At 41.0% G+C, this 16,215-nt stretch overlaps 1 protein-coding gene across 1 annotated transcript in view; it reads left to right on the top strand.

The window, feature by feature from the left end:
• The window catches only part of DIP2C (disco interacting protein 2 homolog C), a 763,198-nt gene extending 747,435 nt beyond the window's left edge, over positions 1 to 15,763 (top strand). Inside the window, 1 exon segment of the mRNA XM_030198809.1 lies at positions 12,677 to 15,763. Coding sequence (XP_030054669.1) covers positions 12,677 to 12,929 — 253 coding nt within the window. The 3' untranslated portion in view covers positions 12,930 to 15,763.
• Positions 15,764 to 16,215: the final 452 nt, after the last annotated feature.

The raw sequence follows: 16,215 nt of genomic DNA, 5'->3' as shown, positions 1-16,215 counted from the left end.
CATTGTCCACAATCATCAACTATTTTAAACACTGGAACATCCATCTCCTTACCCTTCCCACTAGGTGTTGCTTACTAACAGTTAGTTCCAAAAACTACACAAGATTACTAGACACCTCTCAGGATGTGAAAACATGAGAAGGAATGAAAAGAAGTCAACTGGTAATATACTAATGAGACCCTGATATCTATGATGGGTCCCCCATTAGTGCCTAAGCAAAAGATAACCAAATAACTAAATGCGTTTTATGGATAGAGTGCTACTATTGAAACCACAAGATTAAAAATATGAAAAGAAGAGATAAATTTAAGGGAAACAGGCATTTAAGGCGGTAAGTAACCATTTTTACTGCCCCAACTTGACATTTCATCCTTTAGATTGTAAGCTCCTTTGAGCAGGGACTGGCCTTTTTTGTTAAACTGTACAGCACTGCATAACCCTAGTAGCGCTCTAGAAATGTTAAGTAGTAGTAGTAGTAAGTAACCATTTTTAGAACAGAACGTAATTACAGTGGTAGCTTATTTTCGCTCTGTTAATCTGTAGTTGTAATAGAGCACACTACGCTTTACTTCGAGTAATAAATTTAAATGATTTGTAGCAGAAAGGGAGTATTTGGATGGTCCCAGAAAACAAGAAGGCAGATGATCCACAAACTCCAACGTGGAAACAAACAAAGCAAATCAGTAGAAGGTAAAATAAATCTTTATTGTAGGGTATCCCCTAGTCAAGCACCCGACACAGGCCGTGTTTCGCCCAAAGGGGCTTCGTCCTGGGCTGTTCTGTGATCTTATTCACCAAGAAGTTAAATGGGGTGTGCATGAGTTTCTTCCATACACAGAGGATGGCCAAATGACTATGGTACCGTGACAAGGAAAAAAAACAGCACAATTTATTTCTCAGAAGTCAGAATACTCCAGGGAAAAACAGCATGCTACCACATACTTCAGTATCGCTGGAGAAAAAAATGTGTTATATAGGGCTGTACATCGATTAATCGCAGAAAGCGCCCCCTCACATTTCCTCCTGTACAGTGCAATATATAAACAGCAGATGTAAATTCTTAAAACTGACGTATTTCAGTTACTAAACTACAAATAAAATAATTTCTCTCAATTTTGTTGTTTGGTGATTTTATCTTTCTAATTATCTTGTTAACTATCTCTGGTTCTGCTTCCCTGAACTCTGTTTCCTGGACCTCCTGTATATTCACTATTTCTATTTTTTTTTCTCTTCTCCTCCTTCATTTCCTGCCCTATAGCCTTCTTTCACATTTAACTTTCTTCCATTTTTCTTCCTCCTTCTCAAATCTATCTAGTTTACATCTGTTCACTTCTCTCCATGGACACCATCTCCTCTTTCTCTCGTCTCTCCCCTTTCCCCTTTCCCTTCTCTCCATGGGCACTATCTTCTATCTCTCTCCCCTCCTTTCCATGGGCACCGTCTCCTCCCTTCTGCCTTCCATTCCCCTCCTCTCCATAATCATCATCTCCTCCCCTATGCCCTCCATTCCCCCTCCTCTCCATAGGCATCATCTCCTCCCTTCCACCACCATCTATTGCCATCCTCCCTTCTTTCTACCCTCCCCTTTATTGGCACATCTCCTCCCTTCTCTTTCCTCACCCCTCCCCTCCATGGACACCATCTCCCCTCTCCTTTATGGGCACCCTCTACTCCCTTCTCTCTCCACTTTCCCCTTCCCTCCATGGGCACCATCTCTTCCTTTCCCTTACCATTTCTCCCTTCTCCTGCACTCCATTCCATGGGCACCATCTCCCTCCCCTATATCTAGTATCTATCCATCTCAAGCATCCCCCTCCTCCGCAGCCCACATCTCTCTCTCTTCCTCTCAACACCTCTTCCCCACCTCCTCATGATCCGCATTCTTTCACACTGCTTCTACTTGCTCCTCTCCTCCTCTGATCTTGCCTTTAACGCTAAAGCAGTCTGCTTCTCTCATCCATCCAAGCAGCGACCCACCTCTTCTGACAGAACTTCCTGCTTCCAGGCTGGATACTACAAAGAGAGGCTTGGGTGGGTGAGAGAAGCAGCCTGCCTTATCGTTAAAGGCAAGGTCAGAGGAGGAGAGGAACAGGTAGAAGCAGCATGAGAAGTAAGAGAACGTGAACTACTTCTTCTGAGCCCCAGCGCTGCTGCCAGAGCCTTGCACCGGCCCCAAAGTGCCACGGGCTCGTACCTCCACTGTTGCTTCAAGGTTGCAGGTGCACGGCCCTTCCCCCACACTATTGGCAGCTACCATAGCAGCAGCTGGTCCCTGCAGTTCAGGTGAGCCCCTAGATGGATGGTTGCGGGTGGGCGGGGGAGAGAACTGCCATTAACGTGCATTACAATTTTTAAAGCACGTTTAAATGTTTAACACATTAATCACGTTATTTGACCTCCAGTAATGTCATATTCTAAGATGATTGCAGTTGTCTGAAGCTCCAATCGAGCCTGATGTTAAAGGTGTTATTTGTGCAGTTCTTTGATTTCACTTTGCTTCGGCAGCTTACGGTGCTTTCCTGACCTCGTCCTGTTTTTCTGATTTTCGAAAAGCATGTGGGTGAGATCAAGCATTACTTCTCAGCAGCCTCTCGTGCGGATGATGGTGGCGCACATGGTGGCTTGGAGGTGGCATCGGGCTCCCAGGGCACGGAGGATTCGGATTCCTTCAGGGATCCAGTGGACCCGGGCCTACTTGCTGCGTCTGTTACAAAACAAGAGCGTCAGCTCATGTTGAATTAGCTTAAGCACAATTTACAAAAAGATGCAGTGACCCACTTCCATGAACTTAAAGTCATGATTCAAGATGTCCGCTGAGGCTTGGAACATCTGGGGCTTCACATGGAGGAGGCAGAACAACAAATAGAGACAAATGCCCTTAAATTGGAAACTGCGACCTGAATAAGATATTGCCAAGGGCACGCAGTCAAATGTTGAACAAACTCTCCTGGGGAGGTTAGGCCTACTTGAGAGGGTGGGAGTGAGGTATTGCACCAGTGAGGGGGGGAAGGGTGGTTTTGGGGGGGGGGGGGAGGGATATAGTTTAGTGTATTGTATAGGAGGAGACCCAAGTGTTGTGGCTTCCCTTATAGCTTATGGTTGTATTGCTAAAGTTGAAATGATTTTGTGGGGGAATTACTAGTTTAATAGGCATGGGGGGGGGATAATAATATTTGAGACAATTTATGGGGTCTAAATATTTACGAATGGTCAAGGTGGGGAAGTGGAGGTGGGATTTTTTCCCTTCTCTATTGGAATTTTATTGATAAATTGGAGGGCAAATTTTGTTCTTTCACCTTGACAGCAGTAAAACGGTTCCCCTTTGATTGTGTGTATAAACCTGGAAAGGATGGGCAGTACAATGGTTAGGGAGGAGGGGAGAAAATTGCAAAAACTTTGAGGATGGAATTTATTACTCTGTTTTCTTCTATATGTTGTCCAATTGAGTCATTATATACAGAGCTTGTCGAGTGTGTTTAACATGCTGGATTCTCAATAAAAATTGTTGAAAATTAAAAATTGGAAAATGCAGAAAAGCGCTTGGACACAGCTGCCTCAACTTATGATGCACTAACAGAAAAATTGGACAGTTTGGAAAATCATTTCCACAGGACAGATTTGCTTGTGCGTGGGGTTCCCAGATCAGAGGGTGATGAGGACTCTCGTGCCATATTGTCTGAGTTATGCTCTCAGATTTTACAGACAGATCCTCAGTGCTTTCTTCTTCAGATACACAATTATCCGATTGAACACGCGCACTGCTCACTTGGCATGCAGCAACAAAATAAATCAAGAGACATTATAGTTTGTTTTAATCCTATACTTTTAAGGAGCACCTTTTCAGTTTAGCACGGGACCATGAAATATCAAGAACAACCGGTGGAGTTCTATCCAGATCGCTCCATGTTGACCCTACTGAAGAGACGTGGTTTTCGTGAAGTGACCACTCTTCTATTGAGAGAACTCATCCAGTATAAGTGGTTATACCCATTGGGATTGGCTTTCACCATAAGTGGACACCACTAAAGAGTTAAGACTGTGGTTAAGACTGTGGTAGAGGCAAGGTCTCACTTGTGGCTGGCTGGCTTGTGGAAAGACTTGGAACCTGCAACGACATCAGGAGCGCCTCTGCTTCCAGCTACTCCTAAGTGACATTGGGTTCTTTCCCATAACAATCAACTTGAACATCAATCTGTAGAGCATTTGGATGCTGGGGCCTCGCCTTGCTGATCTTTCTATTATTCTTCAAGCACTGGAAGAGTTCCCCTTTATAGAGCTAATATTCTCTTGTGTGCATGTTACCTGATAATATGTTTAAAGATGCTTCTTCTTTATGCTTACCGCACTGTTTTGTAGGCTATATTTTTCATGATCTGCCTGCCATTTCCATGCTGTGTTTTCTTTATTTCTTTTAGAACAATTTTTCTGCTTGTAGGTTTGCTGAGAATTTGTACATTGATGGGGGAGGAGGGGGAAGGTGGACAGGTTGGGGTGGGTTTGACGGTAAAGGTTTCAATGGGGACAGCTATGGGGGGTTGGGTGACAGAGGGATGTGAGGCGAATGTCTGGGATGAGTCATAGTTGGCTGTCTTTTCTGAGATTTGTTCTGTGGAGGGCCTTCTCTGTTCAACTTTTGGGCTCTGTTGGGTTGAGTGCATTGGCTCCACCCTTGCTCCTTTTGTCATGGAATCTGTGTGGGGTTAATTCCCCGGTTGTGGAAAAAGATTTTGTCAACCTTACACTGCCGAGGAACAGAGGTGGCTCTATTACAATAGACCCATTTAACTGATGTGAAGCATTGGAAATTGACTAGGGAATGGATGGGCTACTGTTTCTCTTCCACTCCCCTGTCTCTAACAGAGTGGGGTTGGCCATTCCTTTTCAAGAGCATCTCTGTTATAGGGATGAACAAGGGTGGTGGGTGATTTACACTGCTCACTTTATGGGACACCATATGGGCTAATATCCTTGTATGCCCCCACTGTTTATGATCGATCGTTCTTTCTTCCCAGCGCTTTTAAACATTTTGTTAACATTTCCTTGCAGCACTGTCATCATTGGAGGTGATTTTAATGCAGTGACAGACCATCATTAGGGTAGTAGGATGACCGCAGACAGTCGGCTTCCTTCTTCCCATTGTTTGGGGGGGGGGAGACTTTTTTATGTTCAGAACTGGATTTGTTGGATGTCTGGCGTACTCTCTGTCCAGGGGAATGTGGGAACACCTATGTCTCCAGAGTGCATTTATCTGAGAGCCATCTAGATTATGCCCTCCTGTCTATGGCAACATTTTCTGCAGTGGACTTTGTAGAGATTGTATCTGCAGATATCTCTGATCATGCAATGGTCCACTTAGCTTTGCATGACCCCTGAAAAAGCCATTGACAATGCTCACTTTAAAAATTTTCCCAGGCCTCTTTTTGGAAGTGGGGAAAGCTGTCATTAGGGGGAAAATTATATCATATATGGCAACCCGCTTTAAGTGCTTAAATCACCAGATCTTGATGCTCCAGAATCAGCTTTGACGGCCCAGTGCCGAATGGGCACCTGTTTGGCCCATTTGGTTCAAACAGTAACAGGTCATTGTTTTGTTCCTGTTCTGCAGGTCCGTGCTAGGGAACAGGCCTCAAATAACCAATATATCAACCAATTGTTAAATGCGCTAAAATAAATAAATAATTAAATAAATAAATATACCACGCAATCCCAGCGGGATCCCCCAGATTTCAGCTTTTTAATGGACTTGCCTCTTCCTCAATTAACACAAGAAGATTTGGGCATTATTAATGTGCCCCTCCATTTGGAAGAGGTTCAGCATGCGATTCAGACCTCTCAAAACCTCAGGCCCTAATGGCTTTCCTGAAATCTTTAAAGATTTTGTGTCCTCGTGTTTTGTCGGTTCTCCTGGCAGTTTATAATGAAGCCCTTCAAGTGGGGCATTATCCTCAAACGATGAGAGGTGCTATGGTTATTCCCATTTTAAAACCTGGTCGGGACCCATTGCTCATGAGCTCATATAGACTTATTTCTCTCCTTAATGTAGATCTTAAACTCTATGCCAACTTTTTGGCAACTCACTTACCTGATATTTTACCCCATTGCGATATTTTATAAAGCCAGCCTGATGTAGAGCAATGCAGTGAGTAATGTCCGCAGGCTGTTGGGTGCAATTTCTTCTATCCAGGCAGAGGGAAGGGATGCTATCCTGGTGAACTTTGATATAGAAAAAGCATTTGATCATGTTTCTTGGCCTTACTTATGGGAGGTATTGTGCAGATTTGATTTTGAAGGTACTATTGTGTCAATGATATGTCTCTTCTGTTGTGACCCCTGGGCACAGGTTCTTTTAAATGGGATTCTCTCTGTGCCTTTTGAGGTACAGTGGGGCACCTGCCAGAGTTGTCCCCTGTCACCTATATTTTTTGTGCTTTGCATAGAACCTTTGGCCTGCAGCCTCCTTTGGGAGCACACCATTAAGGGTATACCCATGGGCTCCCAGACTGACTTTAGCTTTATTTGCTTATGATTCATTGGAATCATTCACAGAGCCCCAGGTCTCCCTCCAGTGTGCTCTTGATTTAATGCTAGATATTGGTCAGATATCAGGATTAGCATGGATAAATCCAAGGCCTTCAGTTTATCTTAGGGTTTAAAAACCCACTGTCAGGGCTCTTCCCCCTTACATTGGGCCCGTGCCTCCTCACGATATTGGGGCCTTATTGGATTTGTGTAGTTTACACCACAGTAATATTTCATCTTTTTTGGAGGAGACCGGAAAACTCTGTGGTGTTCTTTACCGCCTTCTTTTAAGGGTAGAATTCATTTGTTAAAAATGATTGTATTGCCGAAATGGCTGTATGTCCTCCAGCATTTGCCCCTGATTCTACAACACAAGGATTTGCTTCACTGGAATGGCCACCGTCACAGGTTTTTGCGGAATCATAAGCATCCTCGGCCCACCTTGAGTCAGCTTTCTCTGTCTTGCAGAGAAGGAGGCTAGGGTTTACCAAATTTAACAGCTTATAACATTGCTTGTCACATGCGGCACGTGAGAGCCTGGATTTTTCATACTTCCTTCTTTTGTGACATTGTTTATGAGAGCCAGTTTTATGCACACTTGTCTCCAGCTTATCTGATACACACCCGTACTTGGGCTTTCCCGTCATCTTTAAGAAATCATATCTTTTTAAAGGCTTTACATTGGGCCTGGTTTTCTTTCCGCAAATATTTTACTCTTCCAGCTCATTGCTTGCAATATATGGACATCATGGGAAGCACTGATTTGTTATCTGACCAATTGGATGCTTCCTTTGTGGACTGGTCCCACAGAGATCTGACAATGATCCAGCATGTGGTGGATGAGGATGGCGACCATGGCCTGTACTCCTCTCTTATGATGAGCATAATGCGACTTCCAGCAGTAGTCCCGCCCCAAGCGTGCGCCATAATCCATTGGGGAAAAAAACCCCTGGAAACGGCTTGCATGGCACTAACCCGTTTGAGCACGAGAGCCCTTATCGCCACCTCAATGAGTGGCAGGGTCAGGGGTCAGTATATTTTATAATAGAATTCCAAGCTACATAATTTAACATAAGCTATTTTTGTTGAGTATTACCAAGTTTTCATTTTTTCTGGAGTATAACCTGAGAATGTGTTTCTTTTTTTTCCATGGCGCAACTGCCTGATAGAGAGGTTCTCCTCATCCTTCGTGACCAGAGTTTTCAGAAGGCCCTTTTTTTAGGTGCCTGGGGGAGTGGCATCTCTTTCCTCATATTAAGCAGCACTTCCTTGAGCTGCCCCTATCAGTAGGCTAGAGAAGTGCTTAGCATGGGGCAAGAAAAATAGCAGAGAGAAGAGGAAGTTGAGACTTGGATGTCACATAACTTACGAATTGTGGTTTAGTGCTATAACTCATGAGTCATAACAAATAGAATAAAAATTAATGGCAAGGAAAATTTCCATTCTGTATTGTAATGTACAAGAAAACAGATACCATTTATGTCTACCTCTGAATCATTGATACAAATCTTACCTTAGCAATATTACTACTACTACTACTACTTAACATTTCTAGAGCGCTACTAGGGTTACGCAGCGCTGTACAATATCAAGAAACCATGGGCTTTTGGATGCTTCTGGGGGTTTTTTTAACAAATGGATTAGCAGTTTATATTTATTTCTTAATGTACTTATGTCCATAACATTTATCTTGACCCCTACTAATTGGGACCCTTGTTAACAGCTCCCAGAGGTAAAGGGATTAAATAGGTTTCATAGGGGTTGATACGATAAAGTGCGCTTGGCTTTGCATACCAATTAGCTTGGATTTAGCACACAGTGCAAAACTGAGTTTTACACATGAGCTAACTGTGCAAAGCCTTGGGTAGATACCAGCTCACAACACATTCAAATCCATGCTAATGAAGCTATTGGTTATTCATCACAGATTCAGGGAAGTACCTAAATAATAACAGGCTGAACACAACACCGGAGCTATAAGGTAAGATCTGAGGAGATGTAAAAGTTTAGCTCTTTCTTCTGCAGTTAGCATTAGTGAGGATTTCATGCCTGTTTTTTTTAATTTAATTTTCTTTATTAGTTTTCATTATATACAAAGATATAGATCTTTGATAGATAATCCAATATTGAATAAATCTACAACATTATAGAAACATAATAGGCATCAAAAGAAAAATATTGGAATTTCAAATAGTCCACAAATGGGGAGAGCCAAGGTTTTATCCATGGAAGTTGAAGCTCAATATTATATTATAAAAAAGGAAATATAGGTAGGTGGCAGTCCTGTTTTTAAATTATCCAGCATACTTCTATCGGTCAATCATTCTTGGTCTCATGCCTATCTAGAAAGGCACATAGTTGTTCTGGCTCATAGAATATATATCTATTATTTTCAAAGAAAACTAAACATTTACAGGGGAATCTCAGCTGATAGGAAGCATTAATCGTCAGAGTTCTCTGTTTTAATTCCAGAAATTTCTTCCTCCTTTGTTGTGTCCAACGAGAGATACCTGGAAAGATTAAAACTTTACTTCCCAGAAACTCAGGTTGGATATTTTTAAAGTACAAACGAAGCAATGCTTCTTTATCCTGCAAAAACACAAATGTAACAATCAAAGTTGCCCGAGTCTTAATTTCTTCCTTAGATTGCTCTAAGAACTCTGATAAATCCAATGTCTCTGAGGAAACTTGTTGATCTGCATCTCTTTGTAATGAAGCTGATTTTAACTTCTTTTTATCTCCAAGATAATATATTTTTTGCAATGGTGGAAGAGATTGTTCTGTATATTTAAATATCTCCTTCAAGAATTTATTAAACATTTCTCTTGCGGAAATATATTTAGTCTGAGGAAAATTTAATATACGTAAATTTAAATTTCTCACAGAGTTCTCTAAATTTTCAATTTTTCTATGATATAACAATAGATCTCCAGCCATCTGCGATTGTTGTTCCCGTACTTTAGCCAAGTCCCCCTCTAAGGTTTTATATTTTGTAGAAATTTTTTCAAAGTTATCTTTTATTTCTTTTACTTGTCTTGTATTATTCAATGAGGCAGAAATAAACACAGTACAGACCTTGTGCAGGGCCTCAAGCGCTGACCATATAGACTCCAAGGTTATCTCTTGGGGTTTCACCAAAGGCTGTATTACCACGGTTTGTAGCGAAGTTTCCTCTCCGGAGTCAGCAATCCGGCTCCCCTCCGCTAACATTTCTTCTCCCACCATGGTTGGTGAACTCTTCTCCCCCTCCTCGATAGACGCTGACACCACTTCCTTCGACGGGGTCTGCCGCCCCTTTGAGCCGTTGCTTTCCGCGCTCGGAACTATGACGACGCCGAGTTGTGGTGGCGGGGGAGTTGCTGGACCAAGCGAGCTGAGCGATAGCTCGCCCTCCAAGCTGGGACTCTTCCCTGTCACAGCTAAGGATTCGCCCGTCAGGGTGGACACCATATACGCAGTTATGGAAGGCTGACCCGAAGAGAGAGGTTGTAATCTCGGGAGGGGAGGTCCCTTTGATTTGCCTTTTCTCTTCGGCATGATTCAGAGGAAAAAGGTAAACTTTTCAATTTCAAGCGGAGAGCGTTTCTTCCATGCGTCCTACACAATCGCCATCTTGGATCTGTCCGCCATGATGGCTCTTCATGCCTGTTTTTTCTCTTTACTGCAAGCATATAAGACTCACAAGTTTTATTTCTGGAAGAGCAAAAATATATATTAAAAAAAAAAAAGAGACAACTAAGGGAGAGACGTGCTAGAACACAGAACAAAGTGCCGGACTGTTGAGAGTTGTATGAGTGGAAGAGTGGCCTAGTGGTTAGAGTGGTGGACTTTGGTCCTGGGGAACTGGGTTCGATTCCCACTGCAGGCACAGGCAGCTCATTGTGACTCTGGGCAAGTCACTTAACCCTCCATTGCCCCAGGTACAAATAAAGTACCTGAATATACTATGTAAACCGCTTTGAATGTAGTTGCAAAAACCACAGAAAGCTGGTATATCAAGTCCCGTTTCCCTTTCCCTATATGAGATTCTACATGGAATGTGGCTACTATTGGAGATTCTAGATAGAATGTTGCTACTGTTTGAGATTCTACATGGAATGTTAATGTTGCTATTCCACTAGCAACATTCCATGTAGAAGCCTGCCCTTGCAGATCAGCTGCGCAGGCTTCTGTTTCTGTGAGTCTGACAGGACGTCAGACTCACAGAAGCAGAAGCCTGCGCGGCCGCATTGCTGATCTGCAAGGGCAGGCTTCTACATGGAATGTTGCTAGTGGAGGAGTAGCCTAGTGGTTAGTGCAGTGGGCTTTGATCCTGGGGAACTGGGTTTGATTCCCACTGCAGACACAGGCAGCATCTTGTGACACTGGGCAAGTCACTTAACCCTCCATTTCCCCAGGTACAAATAAGTACCTGTATATAATATGTAAGCCGCATTGAGCCTGCTATGAGTGGGAAAGTGTGGGGTACAAATGTAATAAAAATAAAATCCATCACAACTCTGAGCACAAAAAATTAGTACCCAGAGATGCATCACATAAATCTGCACATGTGCTGGCATGCTCTTCTGTGCATAAATATTGGCATTGCAGAAACGTTATGCATGGGAATAGCATTCTATCACATGTGCAGATGTGTGTGTGCATGCAACTCTGGATGCAGTTTATGTGCAAAATATAGTTGTTACTAGCACAGGCCCATGTCCACATGCACCACACCCAGTGCATGCACTCATGTTATTGTTCTGGGCTTGTTTGCATACTATATGGTTATTGCATCAGGGAGCAAAACTTTGGCATTACTCTTGCATTAGGACGCTGTATGCTAAGCATTATCGCACATCTCCAACACAAGATTTCTGCATTGGCCCCTCAGTTCTAGAGGAATTTGTTGAAGGTGTTGAGTTTCAGTAACACCAGAAATGAACAGGATGTCTGCTGCCCCATTTCAGTTGTGTTACTAGGGAAGTTTAATACAGATCTTTGCTGGACGGATTGCAAGGTGTGAGGCCGTTTGATCAGATATGGTATGGATGTGGGATAATTCAGAAGTTTTGGAGAGGGGTGTAGGTTCAAATAGAATAGGTTGTAGGGTGGGAATGGGAGCTGGATCCAAAACTCTGCTGCTGGGGTTTGGGGGAGTTACCAAATGAGAGCTTAGCAAAGGGGGGAGTTGATTCAGGACATGTTTCTGGCCATAGCAGGATAGTGGTGTAGAGTTGCTGGTTCTTCAGTGAATGATGAACAAATGGGGGAAGAGAGCAATGATGAAATATGATAACTTATACAGTCCCTTTGGGGGAATGTTGATACATTTGAGTGACTATGGACTGAGTGGGAGGATGGCGTGGATAGCTTGGGGAGTTTTTGCAGAAAGATGGACACACTGTTCTCAAGGGTGGAGATTTGGGATGGGCATAGAGGGGCACTAAAATGAAATGAATTGGATGAAGAAGTTGTTGAAGGGAAGGGGTGGCAGGAGGATAGGGGTCAGGAAAGGGGGAGGAAAATGGGAAAAGCTTAGTGGAAACCCTTGTACAAATTAAATTATGTAGTCCTGAAGGGTGAATGGTGGATTCACTACTCTGAGAAGAGTAGATGTAAAATGTTGATGTATATTGGTTATTGTGTTATTGTTCCAATAAAGACTAATTATATATGTATATAGATATAACTATAGACAGATATAGATAGAGATATTTATTTTGAAGATAAATATCTCAGCTGAGGTGAACAGAGCCCTTTTCTGGTCTGGGGCTTAGAAATAGGGAGGGGGTGGAGGCATGGTTGAACCACTATTTCAGCTGAGCCAGAGAGGTATGATTAGATGAGAAGTGCCTCTATAAGAAAGAGTGATGGGAAACAGAGAAAGGGAGGACACTTAGTTCTCAAGGCAATGGAAGAGAGAAATAGTAGGTGTGGCCATGTTGTACTGCTTCTTTTGTGACCAACTAGCCACCACTGTTCATAGTGATCCTTCCAGGACAATTAGTTACAGTGACAATGTTAGGATATTTGCAATGTTTTTGGCTGTGCTTAGTGGCTTAAAAGAGAAACTTTATATTTCAGTAGTGTTAGAGTTGACACCCTTAATAAGCACACAATTCACCATTTAAATCATTTAAACAATATTTTAATACATTTTTTTTAATCTTTCTAGTGCTGTATTCACCTGGACAAATTTATTAGTTGTCGTCGTGGAACTAGATGGATCAGAGCAAGAAGCCTTGGATCTGGTTCCATTGGTCACCAATGTGGTTCTGGAGGAACATTACCTGATTGTAGGTGTGGTCGTAGTGGTGGACATTGGTGTAATTCCTATCAACTCCCGTGGAGAGAAACAGCGTATGCACCTACGAGATGGATTTTTAGCAGACCAGCTAGATCCCATCTACGTGGCCTACAACATGTAGTCTTGTATCTTAAGGCTTCCATGGACTTTATTATAGATGTATAAATTTTTTTTGTGTTCACTAAAAACCATGCAGGTAAATGCAGGCAACACTCTTCTGAATAGAACTGTTTCCTTTTTGAAGGATTATCAGAACACTCATGATTGGCAAGAAAATAAAATGTGAAATATGTTTTTTACCACTAAATTTTAGCACAGAAAAATTTTGAGATTCTGCCTTCAGTTTATTCAAAAAGCCAGTTATTAGACCTGTTTTTGCTTACTTGGATACTACTGCTTTTTTGAGTAAGTGTGGCATTGTATTTGATGTTCAGTAAAGCTGAGTAGCTGGAGGGATTTTTTTTTATTTTTTTTTAATTCTGCCTTTCATTGAAGGAGTTTTTTTGTTGGGTTTTTTTTTGTGTTTTTTTTTAGCGATTTACATTTTATGATGAATAATTTTGTTCACTGTTTCAATGTGTCATTTTGCAAATAAGGATGGATCTATTATAATTTTAGCCATTCTGAGATCCCACTATTTTAGGAATATCTGTTTAAAGGTACGATAATATTACTCAAAATGGCACCTTTGACTTAACTCTAGCAGCTTCTTTATATGAGATACTGGAGAACTAGAATAAAGCATCAGGTATTAGATGCTAGTTTAGAATTTTAAAAAAATATAAATAAGGTGTACTTTGGCAATTATCTTGCAGATATCTTTGTACTAAACTAAAAAGATAAAATAAGTTAACTTCATATGTAATTATGTACAAAACGTTTAATTTATTTTGATCTCTTTAGAAGTATAAAAAACATTCAAGAATGTTAAACTTGTAATGTTTGCTAATATAAAAAAAGTGTTGTATTATCTTGAGTCGATAGTATCACCTCAAATATATATATAAATATATAAATATAAATTCACTAATGGGGAAATGAGAGTATAAAGTTTAAAATGCAGTACTTGTCACTTGCATGGTGTCTCCCACTGTAGATTTTCAAGTGTTACTCGCCAAGTTTGTTTGAGAGGAGCAACCATGGATTGCCTTTAGCCCTGTCTGAAAGATTATTCTAGATACCAGCAAGTGAAGTCATTGTCATCTTTGAGATGGCGAATGAATTTAAGGCTACAATCTGCACTATGATTTTTGTTTTCTTTGCCAGGGAAGTAACAATAAGTACAATATACCCTGTGCTGGCATGTGCATACAGTTATTAGACTTTAAACAAAAGCAGGTTGAAGAATGGCACTGTTTTAAGCTGTATAATGTTTGTTTTCTAATGTCCTTGCTAACCATTCTGGTTGTGGTGTCTGTGAGGGATCTAGGACTGAATGTAACATTCATGGGCACACAATCATTCATTTTCTTTTCAGGTGTTTGATCAGTTCAGTGGTAAATCCTGGGGTTCTTCATTTCACAAGACTGCTGGTTTTAGTGATCTTAATTTTGTCCCTTGCAGAGAGTTTGGCTATGTCAACACAATTAATTTGCTACATATGATAGCATCTGCTAAAGGAAGTCCTTGAACCAGGTGGAAAAAAAACCCCACCGCATAATTAGCTTAGACCATCAGCCTAGAAAGAAAGAACCTCAGAATTCACTGTTGGGTTGAAAGGAGGGAGTATCACAACTGCCTCTGTGCTGCCATATTTGACTAGAAATCAATCCCCTGTCAGTTTGGTTCTCTTTAGTTTTCAGCCTTCTTCATGCATTTTCCCCACGTTAACAGCAAGGCAAAGATTTTAGTTTCCCCTGTGCAAAATGTGTTCTGTTCCGATGATAGTTGTCATTACGGGGCATGCATGACTAAGATTGTTGGTGAGAGAATTAAACTCCTTAAGATAGTTACATGATGAATTTTTGCTTGCCCCCTGCTAAGGATGAACGATATTCAAGTAGCTTGCATGGACTGTGCGGTGCACTATACCAGCCCCATAAGTTGATTTAATTTGGACAACGGTTTGTCATCACCATGTGAAGAATTCCCTTTCATTCACTGAATATAAACCCTGACATTGCTGTGTGAAATGCATTGTTCTGTTTCTTAAAATCTCCCCTTCAAAGGCAAACATTTTCTTAAGGCTTCAACTAAGATGTTGATATAAATATAACCAGTAAAATAACTTGTGGAGTTATGCCGCTGATATGAGTACAATGAAACAAGTTAAGGGGAAAAAAAAATCCCGAAGCAATTCACACTCCATTCAATGGAGAAAAACAAAGTACTGCAATACAGTCAGGAAAACAGTTAATAACAGATCTCTTCTGCAACCTGTCATCAATGTCAATGTTAGATTCTAATTTAAAACAAAGCAAATGGACTAAGTTCCTAATTTTGTGGTATAAGTGAAGAAAGGAAATAACTTTTAAATACCATCAGATTCAGCAATAAAGGAGAGGATCGTTCTGTATTAAAAATTGTACTGTAGATAAACCATTCATGAGAATGTATAAACTGTTTGTCTTGTGACCTTGTGCTTTGAAGTCCTACAAACCCCATATAAGCAACTTGACGCACATGCACAAAGGAAGGGTACACAGTGAACCTACAAAATACAAAGCAAAATCAAAACGAGCAGATTCCTCATGGTGCTTGGTTTTATTATTATAAATATTTAATCCTGCTTGACACTTTACCCGAGGGAAGACTGTCCCTTTTTATCAGTTGAATGTTAGCAGCGTTATTTCATAGAGTGTGGTGACTGGTTAGAGAGATTCATGTGACTCAGCCAATCACAGTTTAAAACAAAATTTTTATGTGCAAAAGGACAGCAACCTTTCTTGTATGTTAAACCACCAGTACGCTTTGTACATCTGTGATAATGCCTGTTTTATATTCAAATGAACAAATAAAAGCTTTTATTTTTGTTGCTCTGAAAAATGCCAGTTTTGATTGAAATTATCTGAAGCATGATTCTCTAGTTAAAATATTAGTATGGATCACTGGATTTTGTATGAAAAGATTAAGGTAGTAATGTATTCCGTTGTTTCTCAATGTTCGTAAGACATTTTCACATTTGATGAAAGTGGTGGAAGGGTAGAGTCATATAGTGGGGCAACACTGTAAAACATTAAACATCAGTACTATAGAAACTGTCATACCAACCATTTATTAATCACCTTTCATTCCTCTCCAACATTAAAGAAAAATTTGTTTTTAGAACTGAGGTATTAACATAGCCGATAATTTGATACTTTGCTTTAATTACTGCTATGGATGTGAATGATGAACTCTTAAGTTAGTGCTTCCAAACTCAGACTTGGAGTGTTGCATAACAGAAATGGTTTCAGGATATTTGCAGA

This window comes from Microcaecilia unicolor, chromosome 1, assembly GCF_901765095.1.
Source record: "Microcaecilia unicolor chromosome 1, aMicUni1.1, whole genome shotgun sequence".
In the NCBI taxonomy this organism is placed as follows: Eukaryota; Metazoa; Chordata; class Amphibia; order Gymnophiona; family Siphonopidae; genus Microcaecilia; species Microcaecilia unicolor.
This window is presented reverse-complemented; position numbering and strand designations above follow the sequence as displayed.